The sequence below is a fragment of the Bidens hawaiensis genome, unplaced genomic scaffold (genome assembly GCF_021521415.1).
Source record: "Bidens hawaiensis isolate Kalapana, Puna unplaced genomic scaffold, B.hawaiensis_p1.1 tig00021821_1, whole genome shotgun sequence".
Lineage (NCBI taxonomy): Eukaryota > Viridiplantae > Streptophyta > Magnoliopsida > Asterales > Asteraceae > Bidens > Bidens hawaiensis.
This window is the reverse complement of record NW_027493383.1, coordinates 101,723-119,731: the sequence shown is the minus strand read 5'-3', so window position 1 is coordinate 119,731 and position 18,009 is coordinate 101,723. Positions and strand designations below refer to the sequence as shown.

The window sequence follows — 18,009 nt, the reverse complement described above, 5'->3', positions numbered from 1 at the left end:
GCAGGGCTCAGTTGGTCCCGCATGACTCACCTTGAACAGGGATGTCTGCGCAAAGACCATCTACTCCCGCAGGACCCACCATGCTCAGAGAAGCCTACGCGCAGTATGCAAGCTGCATACGCAGGGAAAAGCCTCCCAATGGTAAAGTAACCCGCCTGTTCCCGCAGTTGCGGATACAAGCCATCAGGGAAGGCTACCCGCACAGCATAGCTACACGCATAAGGCTTAACACTTACAAATATTCAGTGTCACCTGAAAGAATGAGCAAAGGCGGGAGGGGGAAAACTCCCGCCAAAATGGGCCAGTCCGTATGATGGAGGATCTTTTGCGTGATACCTGACGAGGTAAAGACAAAAGATCTGACCAAGAATGCGACAGCTCACTGACAGCAGCGTGGCAGACAGCACGCCACAGCACTGTGACCAATAGCCGCCGCCTGCCCACCAACTCCTGCCAGACCACGTGCCTAGCCTGCAGTTGGTAGAAGACGAAGAGTGCACGGCACGCCTGCTCTGTGTCAGCCGCTACCTATCCACCACTCACAGGTAGGGCACGTGCATAGGTTACAGTTGGTAGCGTGTTGGGCCGGCTAAACCCCTTGGAAACCCACCTTCGGCTATAAAAGACAGCAAATGGTATTATCATTTCATCATCTACTATCTCGTATAACTTACTTGATAACTGCTCTAATAGTATTCATATACTTTTATATTCAAAGAGCAATATAGACTGATTCTCACGCCGGAGGGTGGTCACAAGGAGGAACCCCCCCCTTCTCAGTGACGAGCTTACGGTGTCTGTTTTGCAGGTTCCCTGAAGTACAACTTACTCTGCTGGACCTAACCTTCGTGGGAAACATTACTTAGCCCCCAGATTACCTATAATCTGCCCGGGGTCACTTAGTGTTTCTTCAGGTATGTTCGTCTAACGTCATGTTTTCGCTGTTTAAGGTTTGTTCTGAATCTTCTCTTTTGATTTTACAATGGTTTAAAAAACATGAAGATGTGCTTCTTAAAGGTACTGCACTGAACCAGTGTGGAATTAGATGAAATGATAATATATTTCATTAATGACGACGTTTGTTAAATAAAATATGACTCGTTTTTTAAGTTTCATCATAGTAGAACTCTTCAAGCTTGATGATGGTTGTATATTTCAATCAAGCTTCCATGAAGACAAATTTGTTATATATTTGTTAAAAAGATTGGTAATTTTTTACAAAATTAGAGTTATAAAACATGTCAAGTTTTTAAAAATAAATGTCCATTCATTCATAGAAATAGAATAATTCATGTATTTTTTTTAATAATTTTATTATAAAAAATGTACTTCTGATAGGTATATATTGAAAGTACCTAAAATTTCATATTTACCTATTTCATTAGATATAATTTATAATATGACAATTATACCCTTCTCTGCATGTTTTAAAGGAAGGATATATATGTCATAAATTTTAAAACGGGTCTATTTGATACTTAAAAAAAGAAAAAATTGCAGGCTAAATATGATATTATATATACCAAATTTTAATGGAGGCATATGAAATCATCCTACAAATTGAATCATCTCATTCATGTGTTTTTTTAATACATTGTTATCACATTAAAAAGTTTTGAAACAACTGTATATTTTTTAATTTGTAACTTCTAAACAAATTAACATAAAAGCAAGCCAGCAAATACCAATAATATAAAGCATAAAACACTTAGGTAGCGTTTGGTACGTAGGAATAAAAAACGGAATGAAATGACCCATTATGATGGAATGAAATATAGTGTGTTTAATTGACCAAAGGAATGGAATGACCCATTACATAGTCCATTCCATTCCCTCTAAAATACCTCAATTTCATTCCATCCATACCCCATTTTTTTTTTCATTCCATTCCCTCCTTCACCCAACACCACCACCACCACCCAACATCATCACCACCACCACCACCACCACCCAACATCAACACCCACCACCACCACCAACCACTGCCGCCATCGCCGTCCACCGCCGCCCAATGCCCACCTCCACCAACCATCACCATCGGTGCCGGCCACCCAACACCGCCAGCCACCTACCACATATATCAACCATCCCCCCACCATCACACATGCCGCTCACCGACACCGCTGTCACTACCACCATCGGCGTTCACCGCCGCCACCACCCACCTCCACAAACCATTGCCTTCTGTGCCAGCCACCCACCACCTCTAGCCGCCCGTCGCATCCATTAATCATCGCTTCACCATCACACACGCCGCCCACCGTCACCGTCACCGTTGCCCACCACCACCTCCACCGTTAACGCCACCGCTCCCACCACCACCACCACCACTCACTACCATTTTAATTTTATTATTTTTTTTTTCTTACCTACCAACAATACAAAGTAATGATTCATTTTATTCCCATGTGGTAACCAAACATTTCATTGGAATGATAATAACCTATTCCATTCAACCACGTCCATTCCATTCCGTCGTCCATTCCATTACCCCATACCAAACAGACCTTTACTAGGAATTCCCTTTTGCTTGCTGATACAAAAACCCAAAAAATGCTCAACCGATTTGATTGCCTACGAGACTGCAAAGAAATATTATTTGTTCCTTTAAAACTATTTATACAAGAACACAGCATGCTGCGAAGATCTTTGTTATTGCACCAGCTCCACTGAAATTAAAAAGAAATAGCATAATATAGTGGAATGAAAAACTGGTTTTCATCTTGAACATTACATATATATAGAGGAGGGTTAACGTACAATAATAGGTTATCGTACATTAGGTACGCGAGACCCTGCACCACCAGATTCTAATTGCAATTAAAACTACACGGTGGCATAATTGTAATTAAATCAAAAAAATACTTCTCGCACAACAGATCGTCATTTGCTGCAAGCCTTCAACCATAATCAAATCATCCACAAAACTAAAGCATAATCAAAATCGATAAACCCATTATCGCTATAGTTTAATAATCTTCAAATTGATCAAAAATTGTTGATTTAATCAATAGAATTGATGTGTAGGAGGCTTTAGAATCATCAATCGATTATGAAATTGCATAATAATACACTTAATTGAGCTATGATTAGGGTTCATGTTTAAACGTTCTGCACAAAAACTTTAAACGTTCTGGACTTTTTGTACAGAACTTCTAAATTTTTTGTCTAGAACTTCTAAAGTAAAAAGTTTAGACCAAAATGAAGAAAAAGTTTAAACGTTCTGACAAAAAATGAACAAAAAGTTTAAACGTTTAACTAATACGTTCTGATCAAAACTACAAATTTAAACGTTCTAACCAAACCGAACACCTTAAAACGTTCAAGTTTAGATGTTATGTACCAAAACTTTAGAAGTTCTAACAAAAGGTTTAGAAGTTCTATACAAAAAACTTTAGAAGTTCTGTACAAAAACTTTATACGTTCTGTTTAAACGTTCAGAACAAAAATCAATTAAACTTTAAAAGTTCAGTACAAAAAGTTTATACGTTCTGTTTATACGTTTTAGGTTAATGTTAATACGTTCAATGTTAAAACCCAGAACTCAAACTCAAAATTGATAACTGAAACTTCAAATTGATGATTAATTGGATCAATTTCAAAGTTTAATTGATCAATTAGTTCATCAATTTCAATTTCAAATGATCAATTTGATAAACTAACCTGTGAACAACTCGTGACGGAGGAAGATGGTGTTCACGACGGTAACGTCGATGGTCACGACGGTGAATACAATCGTTGGACGGTGACGAATTGATGAACGGTGATAGTGAAGGCGGACGAAATCGATGGGAGCAGTGGATCATAGTTGATGAAATTTACAATATTGCCATCGCGTGATTTTGAAATCAACAGTGTAGGAACTCGCGTACGTAATGTATGATTAGGGATTATTGTATTGGATCTTTTATCTATCTATATATATATATATATATATATATAGATTATATATATATATAGATTATATATATATATATATATATATATCTACAAAGAACAAACATAAGCTTACCTGCAATGACCCAAAATGAATATATATTTCAACCAGGTAACTTAACTTTAAGATTTTATAAACATTAGCACACCAATTAATTAATTAGTTATTAACAAACAGATCTTAAGAAATCAAAGTGGTACCGTGTAACGAAATGCAAGTAAAACATAAGTACAAAAAGCAGGCAATAAAGCTTACTTTGTTGATGATAGAGATTGGTTGGATAATCCGAGTTGATAGCTCCATGAAGAATATGATTGAATTTGATTTCAACTGAGTAGTTGGTAGTTAGTAATAAAGAAAGAATGAATAAGCAGTTGCCACAAATTTTAGGGTTTGTAGCAAAATCCAAATATAAAAAATATCGAGAAAAAAACAAGAAAGGTGGACCAATGGGGTGTCGTCGGTTGGTAAAACTCAACCATTGTTAATCCCGACCTTGAGGCAGCGAGTTTTTGCAAATTTGGTCGGTTTCGTCACGTTGTTACGTTACCGGGACTAAAACAAATTTTTTGTTTCTTTATGTTCTTTACGGTACTGGAACTAAAACAAAAGGTAATGAGCCTACGCGAATTCGGTTGATTTCCGGCGTGTTTGTTATGATACCAGAGCTAAAACAAATAAAATGACATTTGGTCGTTTTCATTACCTTTGTTATGTACTAGAACTTAATAAAAAAAACTGAAGTGGTTACAAGAGACTGGTGCCATGTGGACCAATCAAGATCCAGCGACACCAAACCTACTAATTGTTAAATATAATAATTAACTAGTTTGTGCTAGAATAGTTTGTAAATAAAATCAAACTAATGTGAAATCAGTCCCAGTTTTAGATAGAAATTGAAATCTATCATTACGGTATAAGGCTTAACCTAACAGTCACGCCACCACCGTTGATGACACCGCCCAGTCACCCACAACTCGCCTGTGCCCTCAACCCTAACTTCTAAACCGTCAACCACCCTCACCTCTAAGCCCTAAACTGTCAACCAAACCGTTGGACCACCACACGGCCATGGAATGTATGAATCTAAAACCTGCCAAACTGACCGACTTGTTTTGGTTTTGACGGTTAATCAGTCTCACATGTCTATCAACACCCCTTGATACGATTTGATCAGTTTCAAGGCAATACTAAAGATGGAACAAAATGTCTCATAGGTCTATCAACGCCCCTTATACGATTTGATCGGTTTCAAGGCAATACTAAAAATGGAACAAAATGCATAGGAACGCAACACCACTGTCTCGCCATACGAGAATAAAATCAAAGGAGAGAAAAAAAAAGTAAAAAACACTTGTCAAAATAACACTCAAAAGATGCATAATCAAACATATAATCCATGGCCTAAAATCATCCTTTTTGTCCTTCCAAAACAAAAAACCAGATTTAAAAAAAGAAGATCATCACTTGGCCATCATAACCTTAACAAACTCCTCATAGTTGATTTGACCGTCCCCGTCCACATCAGCTTCCCTGATCATTTCATCAACTTCTTCATCAGTTAGCTTTTCACCAAGATTTGTCATCACATGACGAAGCTCAGCAGCAGAAATGAACCCGTTCTGATCCTTATCAAAAACTCTAAACGCTTCCTTCAGTTCTTCCTCTGAGTCGGTATCCTTCATCTTTCTAGCCATTAGATTTAAAAACTCCGGAAAATCAATGGTTCCGTTTCCATCAGCATCAACTTCATTTATCATGTCCTGCAATTCAGCTTCGGTTGGATTCTGCCCTAATGATCTCATCACAGTTCCAAGCTCCTTTGTCGTGATGCAACCTTTAATAAATCCACATAATTATTATTTTATTTCATGTCACCATTTAAATTAAAACATATAACAGATAGTTCATCATCGGTAACTTGGTAACCTGTAAAAGACCGAAATTTCATAACATTGGAAAATATATAATTAAAGTTGAGACGTTGAGTGACTTTAATGAAACAGTTAGAAAACTTAGTTACTGATGCCTGATGGTGATTTTTTCCCTTTTATGTAACAAAATAATTAAATATTTTGTTTGCGTGTTTTACCAATGAAGTGAAACTGTTTCTAAATTTACTTGGTTAAACTTGTACGATAAGCTTAACAGACAATTAGAATATAGAAGCAGCAATATGGACATGCAGAAACAGATATTTTGTAGGGCCCATAAACTTCATTGTCCTGTCCTTTAACGTTTATAAATAATTAATGTGTTAAGTATGATTATGGGAACAACTTCACTACAATGATAATATGAATCTTAATAAAACGCTTTAAGAGGTTGTATAAACTAAAGTTAGTCTTTACACAAATTTCAGCCAGTTTGACCCGTTTCCTTTTCAGCTAAATATCTTTTTTGACCCGCTTTAACATTAAGTACGTTTCGTTGTAACACAATGTGCTCATTTTGAGCGCTCTCCATGATTCCCAACCCTTTATGAAAATTAGATAAACTCAACAAAACTTATTGTAATGCAGATTATTTGATAAACAGACAAGGAGGTTATTAAATTAAAGTGCAAATAGATATAATTGGGTTTATAGTATTGGCTATTACTAATATTACAGTCCACAGAAACATACTATGTAAGACATCAATTAACGTCAAAAAAGCTAGGAAAGAGTACTTATTCTTTGATTATGCATCAAACAATTATAATTATATTGATAAAACAATTAAATATAAACTCATTTAACCAATAGCATGTGTTTATCATTATCATTCTCTTGTAGACCAAACTTTAACACAAGTATTAATAAGAACATGGCAACGCCAAAACAGTTTACTTCTATCTCTGTCAACTTTGATCTTGTTTCATGAAAAGAGCATTTAAAGGCCTATGTTACCACTTAATGTCGATTAGTATTCCTGAGATGCATCACTCAGTTACACACACAATAAGAAAACATAACTCATGCATAGACCTATTTTATATTCTCAAAATCACATTCACATCAAATCCAACAAAATCACTTTCAGATTCGTAACGAAATAAACAGATAATGATTCAAATCAGATCAACCGCAGATTCACTCATAAATCAACATAATGAAAGCTAAAATTTAACTAAAACATTAAGTAGCATACACGTAAACACGATTACAAACACCAATCCGTCAATAGTGAAGCGGCCAACGAAAAGAAGATAGATCACATCACATTGATTGTTGATTTCAAAACTATGTCTAATTATCTGATCAAGTATTAACTAAAAGAATAAAAGAGATCAAACAAAATGTCTCTACTACATCCTGAGATGCATTGTTCAGTTAGACACACCAAAACAAAACATAGCTCATGGACAGACGTAAATTTCATCTGATTTATCTGATTATCATGTATCTTCTCACTTCCTCTCCTATATCCTCAAAATCACATACGCATTGAATCCAACAAAATCACCTCCACTCGTAACAAAATTGTAGAAGCAAACAACCGTTCATATCAGATCAAACAGAAATTCACTCATAAATCAACATAACGAAAGCTAAATTTAAACTAAATCGTGAAGCCGCGTACAAACAAACACGATTACAAACCGAAAGAAGATAGATCACATCACATTGATTATTGATTTCAAAACTATGTTCAATGACCTGATCAACTATTAACTAAAAGAATCAAAGATATCAGGAAAAATGCCTCAGTCACATCCTCAACATGAGACCTAAATTTCAACTAATTTATCCGATTATCATTCATATCTTTTTCCTGTTCCTAATTTCCTATTGTATATTCTCAAAATAACATACGCATCAAACTCGTAATATAATCTGTACAAGCCCTAATTAATTAATTAATAAATAAAATACAGAAAAAGGTTAAATGGCGAGACTAGATAAAACAACAGAACGTACGTACCATCGCCATCCTTATCGAATAAGCTGAAGGCTTCCTTGAACTCGGAGATCTGATCTTCGGTCAGCTGATCCGCCATTATGCACAGAGAACAAGAGAGAGAGAGAGAGGTGGTTTCGTTCCGATGAGAGAAATAGAAATGAATCAAATGTATTATTATTATTATTATTATTATTATTATTATTATTATTATTAGTGGTGTTTGTTCTTTAGCTTTGATCGGTCTATCAAATTCGTCGCATCCGCTTTCAACGCTTAGCCCCCTTTTATCTTTCTTCCATTATTTTCCTTTCTTTACTCGTTAAGGATTTAGTTTTTTTTAAGGATATACCTTATTTACTTCACATGACAAATATGTCGCTTTGGTTCATTTGTGTATGTTTATTTATGTTCATTTATGTTCGTTTGTTTATGTTCATTAGTTAAAGGTTTGCTTTATATCTTCTTTTTTTATTTGGAACCCAACCTAACAAATTTTATAATTTTATTGTTTATGCTTAGCTCGTTTTGTTAAAGGTTGTTATGTAAACTCATGCTTCGGTGACATTAACATAACAATATCGCCAATTAGGGAATGATTATGTTTTATGATTATTATCTCATGTGCTGAAATTTATATTTTGACATAATAATATTGCTTTTTTATCACTCATTTTTAAATATTAAATGTTCGTTTGTGTTTGTGAATCGTTCTTAAACAAGTTCATTTCCTTAACAAGCAAGAATTTATGTTCGGCTACCGTTTGTGAACAAGTTTAATTCTAAACAAACGAACATAAACAAGGCTTCGTTCGGTTTGGTTTGTTTACAGTGCTAGTTATTATTACTATGAATTATTAATTTAGATGGCAATTGTTGATTTTTTTTCTTTTATATTGCCCCATTCATATGGTCTTTGGAGCTACGGTCTCTCTAAAAACCACTTATCTATTCATTCTTTGAAATAGAGTTACGGTGTGTCCACATCCCACCATCTCCAAACCCTGCTTATAACTTTGTCATTAGTGGAATTCCAGTTGATATGATTGATTGGTTGTTCTAATTATAGTTAACCAAATATTCAAACTTGGATATATTAAGATAACTTACACGTACTCAGGAGGGACAAGATGTCGACCGGGTGTGAACATCTTAAATGACAAAAACCCAACACAAACCTAATATGAAATTGTGCATGTTCGGGTCAGTTGCGGGTTAACTCGTTTAACCAGTTTGTTTTCTATTTTAGTTTTATAAAATGTGTTTTATTTAAAAAAAATTTTGGTTGGATATTTTAAAAAAGTTAAAAACTAAAAAGATATTAACATAATATTTTATAATTAAAATATAACTGTTTTATTTTAATTTATACTTTTTTTTATTATAAAAATGTGAATTTAAAGTATTAATACGTGAAAACAATTGAAAAAATAATTTACAAGTCAAGCTGGTCATATTTGGGTTCACCGTGTCTTACACAATTTTCGGGTTCGGGTTCGTGTTGGGTTGGACACATCAACCTGATGTCTTTCCTATATTCTAGAGGTGAAGGGTTCAAATCCTGAAAGATGCACGTATATAGGTTATGAATATCTGATCATGTGATTTAGTTGGGCCCAAAAATTGCATTTGAGCCTCAGCTACTAATTCATAAAGTTAAAACTAATAAAACTTTTCAAGTTGAAGCAAGTCGGTTAGTTTGACCGGTTTAAGATCTAAATGGTTGGGTTTTCTCGTTTTGACAATTTAACAATTTATGGTTCATTTGATGGTTGATATAATGGCCGTGTTGAAATGTTTGACCGGTTTAATAATCATTTGTAAAAAAAAGAAAAAAAAATTGATCCATCCCGACACTAATGGGTCCATAAGTTTACCGGTAACAAGTTCTCATAATCACGAAAAGAAAAGTAAAATTAAAAACAAAATATAAGATTTCATTGAAAGATCACACAAGAAGGAAGAGAATTACAATTAATATACATTCGAAGACTGAACATACAAAACTGTCCTCTAACTTTGTTCTTTAACAACAACAAACATGCTAACAGTTTTGGCTATGCAAAACGTACACAGTCAAGTATGGTATAATATCGTGCCAAAACCGATGGCTAGCAATATAAAACTAGAGCTCAAATCGAACAAGACCAAACTTTCAACTCATAGCATCTATGCTAGATCATTCATGACGTTTATTTATCTGAAGTGTATAAGTTGAACCGCACAGACAAAGAAGATTGTTCATTTTTCATAGTTGATTTGCGATATCTGCCAAAGACGAGTATGTCCCCACGATCATGCAGATGATTGCCAACACCATAATGGATACACTCAAACCAATCTGCATTAGATTTAACCAACAACATTGTCAAACAGATACTAAGAAGACAAGAAGCTAGTACTATGATGATGTAGTAGTACATATTATGTCTTATGTCTTGTTTGACTACAAAAATCAATGCGAACATCTTACCTGCGTAGTCGTTGCCTTGCTCCCGCTGATTCTCAAGAAGCATGCAGCTGGTAATATGAGGGACTGCAAAATACAAAGGACCAAAAGCATTAAAGTTTATACATTTGAATTGTGTTACTAGCTTGAACTCAAAAGTCAAAACCAAATGCTTACCGTCAAAATACAAAGAACCGAACCCATTAAAGCCATCACGAGACCTGTATTCAGGAACCACAAAAAAATGAGCAATTCGATCGGATGAACAAGACATATGAAAGTTAAATAAGAACGTAACTTGTCTATAGTATTGTATAGGAAAACACTATGCAATTTTTCATTTGAGATCTTTAAACTTTTTTTATGTTGTAAAAATTGACTTTATCACGCCTTAAAAAGGTTAACGGTCAACATTTGATTGATGTCACTTTTGATGATGGCGTGATGGTACACATGGCATGTATGTCACCTTTTGATGATGATATTGTGATATATCATATATGTGGTGTCACGTCACTCTGATGACATGACACACCATGCCACTCGTACGTCATCACGGATGACATGATGTGGCATGTATGCACGACCTAGCGACCAAAGTTTTGTGACATGAAAGCCTACAAAAATTCCTTTTTAATGAATAAAAGAAATTAGATACCTAAAATGACAATAATAAAAATAAAATTGGGTACCTCATGAAAATTGCATAAAGTTCATTCACCCTAAATATTACAAGTAATACTTACCGAAGAACGGTAGAGCAAACGCAACGCAAATGGAGGACGCGACTAGGGCAGCCCTTAGAATAATAAAACACCAATAACTGTTTGCAATTTTAACAGGCAAGATCTTCAATGGCACTAGCCAATGGGTTCATTAGCAAAGCATATGTATAAAATGTTAGGGAATTGAAACAAATAGATTTCTTTTGAAAAAAAACACCACACATTTTTTGTATATAAGTATCAAGTAATCATAAAAAGGATATTTGGTGAATGGATTAATAATCTGCAAAACATTAAAACAAGTTAAATTCAGTACTTGAAAACAAAACCATGATGATGATAATAAACAATTAAAAAAAAAAAAAGATGAACACTTACAACTGTTAACAAAGCAATTTTGGAAGCAAGTGCATCTGCAGGCATGTTTAATGTTATTTGGGACAAAGATTGTTCTCCAAACATGAGAAAACCCATAACCGCAACAATCGCGTACATCAAAACACACAACACAAAACTGCAAAAGAATCAAGTGCAAAGTTAATAAAGATGTGTGCTCAATGATCAAAGATTCATATTATATTATATTATATAACAATATAGCAGTTCAAAAACTCTCGGCTCGCTCGAAACTTGTTCTGAAAAAGCTAGAAAAAAACTCGCTAAAAAAACCTTGTTTGTAAACAAGCCGAGCCGAGCTGGAGCCCAACCTGGCTCAGTCAGCTCGGCTACAGCCATATACAACATTTATCTGTTTGACTTTTTGGGTCAAACCCGATACTCCTACATGAAAAATCGCAATAGATCGCACTACAATTCTTGTATTAATCATAAAGATCTTGCAAAGGTATAAAACATAAAAAGTAGCTAGTTTGACAAATATCAGAAGTCTTTTTTGACTTTAAAAGTCAAACTGACTCACCATATGATCATTGCCTTCGTAAACTTGGTTTTATCCGCCATAGACTGGTATATGTTAGGAAAAACACAATGTCCCGAAAAGCAGAATCCGTACACACCAATCGCGAAAGCAATGCCACCCAACTTAACGGGTGGACCGTTTTCATGAAAGCCAACATTCACCGTCCCAAGCCAAAACACACACAACATGACCATAACAGTAGCCACAACACCAGTCGCTGCAAAATCATGTATTCATTCCATCCTTTAAAGTCAATGAATTATACACAAAATCCTAAAAGGAGCATTAATAATAAATGTACCTGAAAGAATTGAGATCACTCGCGCGTTTTTAACCAATAGTGTGAGTCCCATAATGACAGCTGAGAGAATGGCGTAGAAGTGAACCGAGTCCATATTAAGACCGCCTAAATGCAAGGATACAGCGGGAAACAAACTAGCAATATTGTCTCCTTCCAATATTATGAACTCCACACAATATGCCTGAACATAAAAACAGTGATTAAAGCTTGTTCTTCGTAATAAATATATGTTTAAGAAATGGTTTACTTACATAGAGTGATGTGTACAAAATGATCTGCAGAAAACCAGAAACTATATTATTATCAAAACAGCTTCAAAGATACCAATTATCTAATTGAACTGAAATAACCGCCTGTATAAAATATATATTCAACTTACTGCTATAATTAACCGCCCGTATTTCCCAAATGCAGCTTCTCCAATATCCGGATAACTTTGAATAGTTTCTTTGCTCTCAAAGCAGTTTTTCATTAAATAAGCCGTGTAACAACAAATCACCGCAAACAAAAACAACACACCCATACCCGCCCACCCGGCTTGCGCAATTGTGTTTGGCATAGAAAGCACTCCAACTCCGACCATCACATTAACCGCTAATCCAACAGCAAAACACATATTTAAACATTTATCCTATGTTGTTTGATCAAACTTTATAAAAAAGAATAAGAATAATAATATAATAATCTTACAATTGAAGACAGTTTGAGTGACACTGCACCCAAATGTTATAGGAAGTTCATCAATGAGTTGATCGGGTAACGTGCCTCGTCCTGACCATGTTGATATCATTCTTGAAATTCTAGTCAAATCTTGTTTGCTATAAACCTTTGAACATTCTGACAACAACTTGGACTTGAAGTTGTCATCAAAGTTGCTATCGACCCCGGGTTCATACATAGAATATATGGAACCAGATGGTCGTCTAAGGAATCCCAAACTTGGTGTTGCGGAGATCGAGTATGGATCAAGTGTTTGCCTGTAATCAAACGGATAATCTGTGAATGCTATGACACCAAAATATTAATTTTGTTAACATTACAACCGCATATGTCAAAGCGACCAGCTAATTAGTTCAAATAATTTGCATTTGAAATCATTAAAACTGACTTGAGAGTATGGTTTAATTCTTTTGAACTTTTTTGTTGTAGAATATTTGATATATGATAATGTTCAGAATACACATTAATTAGTTAGAATTAGATACAAGTTAGTTGGTTCCACTGTTAGTATTGTAATCTCTGGTATAACTTGCAAATGATAATACAAGATATATCACCTATTTATACTAGAGACCACAATACTAACAACTGAACCAACTAACTATATTGTAAATAATTGTAACTAATATGCATTTATAACTAATAAGAAACTGTGTGACACTGACACCTTACATGAATCTCAAATCGTAGACATACTTTCTGTTAAACGTGTGCAACACCAAATCAGATTGAAGACTTCTAGAATTTTGGAGAATAATTAATATAATAATTAGTTTATTATTATTGGATAAGTTAGTCTTATTTTATTTAATCCTATTTGTTTTAGATTCAAATTATGTATTTGAGTTAGTGTAGGATTTAAACCGTGGGTTTATATATACCATAGGTTCAATGTGTTAGTAAATTATTAAGTTTTTCTCGTTTGTCGTTTTCTTAATAAAAGAGTCGATCGTGTGTTGATCAAATCTCGTGTTTGTGTTATTAATTCACCTGCAAAAAGTTTAACAAGTGGTATCAGAGCCTAGGGCTCGTACCGGGAAGCGGTTTGAAGATCGGGTCAGCCTCCACCGGCGGGTGTGTCCGTCGGTGGAGGGCACGCGTGAAAGATTGGCTTCTGTCGCAGCCATAAAACTTAACATCAGTAGACGAGACTGGTGCGGTGTTTCGTTCAACTGTTGCCATGTCATGCGAGAGTTACGTTTGGGACTACAGGGGCGTTCGTACGTCCGTGGCTGTTAAAGAGGAGATACAAAGGTAGTCAATCTTGGTTGACTAATGGATCATGTCAAGATGTATATCATGAAGCAATAGCCCAATAGATAGATGAGTACATAAGAGGATGCATGCATGTGTTGGTTTATTATTTTGGTTTAATTAAAACAGTAGCTTGCAACCAAAGTTTTATTTGTTTTTTTTTTCTTTCTGTTCGATTGAAAGAAAAACGAAAAAAAATTGCAACCTTTTGTTCTCGGGTTTAATATTTTGGAACGGAACCGATCGCGGCAAGTTTCCGATCAAAGGTGTGTCAGGTTCCAATCTTAAAGGGTATCCATGTTCCAGTCACGGCGAGTTTTCGATAGAAGGTGTGTGCGTATTTCGATCGCGTTAAGTTTCCGATCGAACAAAGGTGTGTCCCGGTTTTGATCGATGTGAGTAAGTTTCCGATCGAAGGTGTGTGTAGTGATCGTGAACGAGTTGCAACATGTTTGTCGGGTTAGTGATTTAACCGATTGAAGTTGAAGGTCACGTCTTCCGATCAAAGGTGTGTCCATGTTCAGATCGCAGTAGGTGTGTCCGGGTTTTCGAATCGATCGCAGTGAGTTTCTGGTTGAACGAAGGTGTGTTCACTTCTGATTGCGAAGGTGTGTTCACTTCTGATTGCAGTGAACATGGGCTGCATGGTAATGTGGTCTTTAAAGTGGTGAAACCTTTTGGTGGCAAGATGGTAATTGTTGAAGAATTATTTTGTTTGGCAAATAATATGCTAGTCCCTTCTGTTTGTAATTCGTGGGTCGAATTTATCCAAAGAAGTAATTGGTTTTAGTTTCAAACCAAACCTATGTGAGTGGGATTAGTTCCTTGAATCCATAGATACAATATAGTTCTTTCTTGTTCGTACAGAAGAGGCGGATCAAGTGAAACTCTAGTTCTTGTTTGTCTTGTGATTATCACTTGTGATAGAGGTTCAATGGCGAACATGTGACGAGAGGGAGTTCCAAGGTGGTTTGCGTACACCGGTATAACGGAGTGCAACGAGGTTGTGTGTCAACTTTGTTTTGGTGTTCATCACGTTGAAGGTTTCAGTGATGATGTGCCATCACCGTGTGTCGGGATGGTTAAATTTTTGTGTGTCAAGGAGTGATGATGTGCCATCACCGTGTGTCGGGATGGTTAACTCTTCGTGTGTCGAGCAGTGATGTTGTGCCACGATCGTGTGTCGGTATGGTTAAATCTCTGTTTGTCGGGATTGTTAAATCTCCGTGTGTCGGGGTAGTTTAGTTGGCTGGATCGATGACCCAACAGTCCGAGTGGTAGCGTTTTCGGGCTCTCTAAACGAGACAACATCAGATGTTCGGGGTCCGGTTTCGGGACCAAATCGTAATGTACAGGTCAGCAGCGGTTCAGGTTGTTGACAACCGTGAGGGATGAGTTACGGAGCTAGAACCGATGGCTAAAAATGGTCACATAGTTATGGTTTTAGGGCTGTCAAATTAGAAGACGGCGGGTTCGATGGTTTCGGTTTCGGTTTGTATGAACAGTGGGTTCGTAGGAGACCACCGAAGATGATCAAGGCATGTGATAAGGCCTTTTGGAGGTGAGTTGAATATATCCTAGATCTTGTGTAGATTAAGGAGTAACGGACCAAGATGCAACTTCGTCTGATGGCGTGTGATGAGTCCAAGAATCAAGTCCAAAGATATACGAGTGTTGCGGGTTGTGAGAGACCTTAAAGGAACAAGTATGAATCTAGAGGGAGCGTTGGAATTCAACATTTGAGTCGATGTCGGAAGATGTGACCTGTTGTGTTAAGTCGCGGGCTGTTTTGAGTCGAGGTGCTTCGTGTGTGTCACGGTTAGAAAAAGTTTGATGTTGAGAGGGAGTGTTAAACGTGTGCAACACCAAATCAGATTGAAGACTTCTAGAATTTTGGAGAATAATTAATATAATAATTAGTTTATTATTATTGGATAAGTTAGTCTTATTTTATTTAATCCTATTTGTTTTAGATTCAAATTATGTATTTGAGTTAGTGTAGGATTTAAACCGTGGGTTTATATATACCATAGGTTCAATGTGTTAGTAAATTATTAAGTTTTTCTCGTTTGTCGTTTTCTTAATAAAAGAGTCGATCGTGTGTTGATCAAATCTCGTGTTTGTGTTATTAATTTACCTGCAAAAAGTTTAACACTTTCCACATGAGAGATACTAGGTCATAACAACCGACGAGTCTTAGGCATATTGGATGTGGATGAACAGGCATGAATAGTTTTCACTCGGGTAACAAATAATAAATCCGTAAATCAATGAGCTCCTCGTTGACAACACAGACAGTATTGGTTGTTATAAGCGACTTTATTATTGTTATAAGCTCATACTTATATTTAGAACAGGTAGCTAGTCATAGAATTACTCTATTCCTAGCTAAACAACAACTATATAGTTTATATACGATTCATATGAAAAGTTTCCAAACTAAATTAAATATTAAGCATCTACTTAATATGAAACTTAAACTTACTTGAAACTCTGCGGCCATTGACCGGTAACTTGAGTAGACGTAGAAGATCTACGACTTGAAATATCATCATTATGATCATCATCATCATCATCATCATCATCATCACCACTCTCATTAGCTTCAACATCGTCGTCGTCATCATCTTCAATCAAGTAATAATCCGTTTCCTTCTCTTTATCCGCCATAATATTCTCGTATAAAATCGAAACTCACAAGTCACGACGCAGAATAATAATAATCACACGAAACCAAGGTCAGAAATAACAAAAGAAATATCTAATGTTGTTGATCTAAATGATCAAGTGAAATAATATAAGGAAATTAAAAGTTTGTATGTAAATGAACGTGGCGTGATCTTGCATCTAGTCGACCATGAGATCAGAGTTGTCTGTCATGTCATGATCGCACGAAGACAAGATGTGAGTTACGAAAAGATCGGAGGAGAGAGAAGATGAATCATAGGACAGTTGTCATAGGACTGAGATGCGACGAATCAACGTTTAGTTTGGTAATAAAATTAATATTTATTAATTTAGTGCCGTTGACAATTGATTTGCATGTTGTGTTCTTATTCGTTTATTAAAGTCTAAAATTTGATATGATCACATGCTACATGACAAGACAAACATGGAGAAAACAAATATGTGATGATAATGTTTTTATAGTTTTACCATATACGTGGTTGCAACACTTTATATGATATCTTTAGTACACGTAAGGGTGATGTGGAACATTTATTTTTTTAAATATGTACATGTATATACGTGTGTGCATTATAGATATCGCAGGTGTATGTTAAGGAATCATAAAAAAAAATACATAAATTATTATTGTTAAAACAAATCTTGATATTTTCTAAATTTTATATATATGGCATACGTATCTCTATTTTATGCACAAAACACATAATAATCACTAAACAAATTTATAACGACATTGTCATATGTTGTTATTTGGCGTACTGATCCAACAGTCTGCTACTTACATGGGTCTCAATCTTATATCGATGTAGACAATGAACATATGACATCTCGTTGGCCCAATGAAGTTGGACACTTTAAACATAATTCCCTGTCATGAACCAATTAAAGTAATCTTACTTTATTGTTGTGGTAGTTATGGTTCTATGTTCAATCATGAACCAAAACATAATCCTTAGGGGGTTAAGGCGCAGCTTGTTCCTTAGGGGGTTAAGGCGCAGCTTGTTCCTTAGGAGGTTAAGGAGCAGGTTGTTGTCCGTTTGTCTACCACTTTATTATAATCGTTTTGTAGTAGCTGAATGTTAATTACCTGAAAAAAAAAAGTTATGGTTCTATGTTCAATCATCATTTCTATAG

At 35.6% G+C, this 18,009-nt stretch overlaps 1 protein-coding gene, 1 long non-coding RNA gene and 1 pseudogene across 3 annotated transcripts; all 3 read right to left on the bottom strand.

Annotated features, from left to right (window-relative positions):
* Positions 1 to 914: 914 nt before the first annotated feature.
* On the bottom strand, positions 915 to 4,327 carry LOC143564127 (uncharacterized). Its single transcript, XR_013140794.1, has 3 exons — positions 4,193 to 4,327; positions 2,514 to 2,669; positions 915 to 1,020 (listed from the first exon to the last, which is right to left on the bottom strand). It is a non-coding gene; the product is annotated as an uncharacterized LOC143564127 (long non-coding RNA).
* A 957-nt stretch (positions 4,328 to 5,284) lies between these two features.
* LOC143564140 (calmodulin) lies at positions 5,285 to 7,936 on the bottom strand. The gene is made up of 2 exons (XM_077051506.1): positions 7,844 to 7,936; positions 5,285 to 5,774 (listed from the first exon to the last, which is right to left on the bottom strand). Exons 1-2 carry the CDS (start codon positions 7,917 to 7,919, stop codon positions 5,401 to 5,403), a joined length of 450 nt encoding a protein of 149 aa, XP_076907621.1. The 5' UTR covers positions 7,920 to 7,936; the 3' UTR covers positions 5,285 to 5,400.
* A 1,893-nt stretch (positions 7,937 to 9,829) lies between these two features.
* Positions 9,830 to 16,881, bottom strand: LOC143564126 (amino acid transporter AVT1A-like; annotated as a pseudogene). The gene is made up of 12 exons (XR_013140793.1): positions 16,673 to 16,881; positions 12,904 to 13,190; positions 12,593 to 12,807; positions 12,465 to 12,488; positions 12,214 to 12,394; positions 11,913 to 12,129; positions 11,372 to 11,507; positions 11,257 to 11,276; positions 11,015 to 11,158; positions 10,446 to 10,489; positions 10,293 to 10,355; positions 9,830 to 10,160 (listed from the first exon to the last, which is right to left on the bottom strand). The product of XR_013140793.1 is annotated as an amino acid transporter AVT1A-like (transcript).
* Positions 16,882 to 18,009: the final 1,128 nt, after the last annotated feature.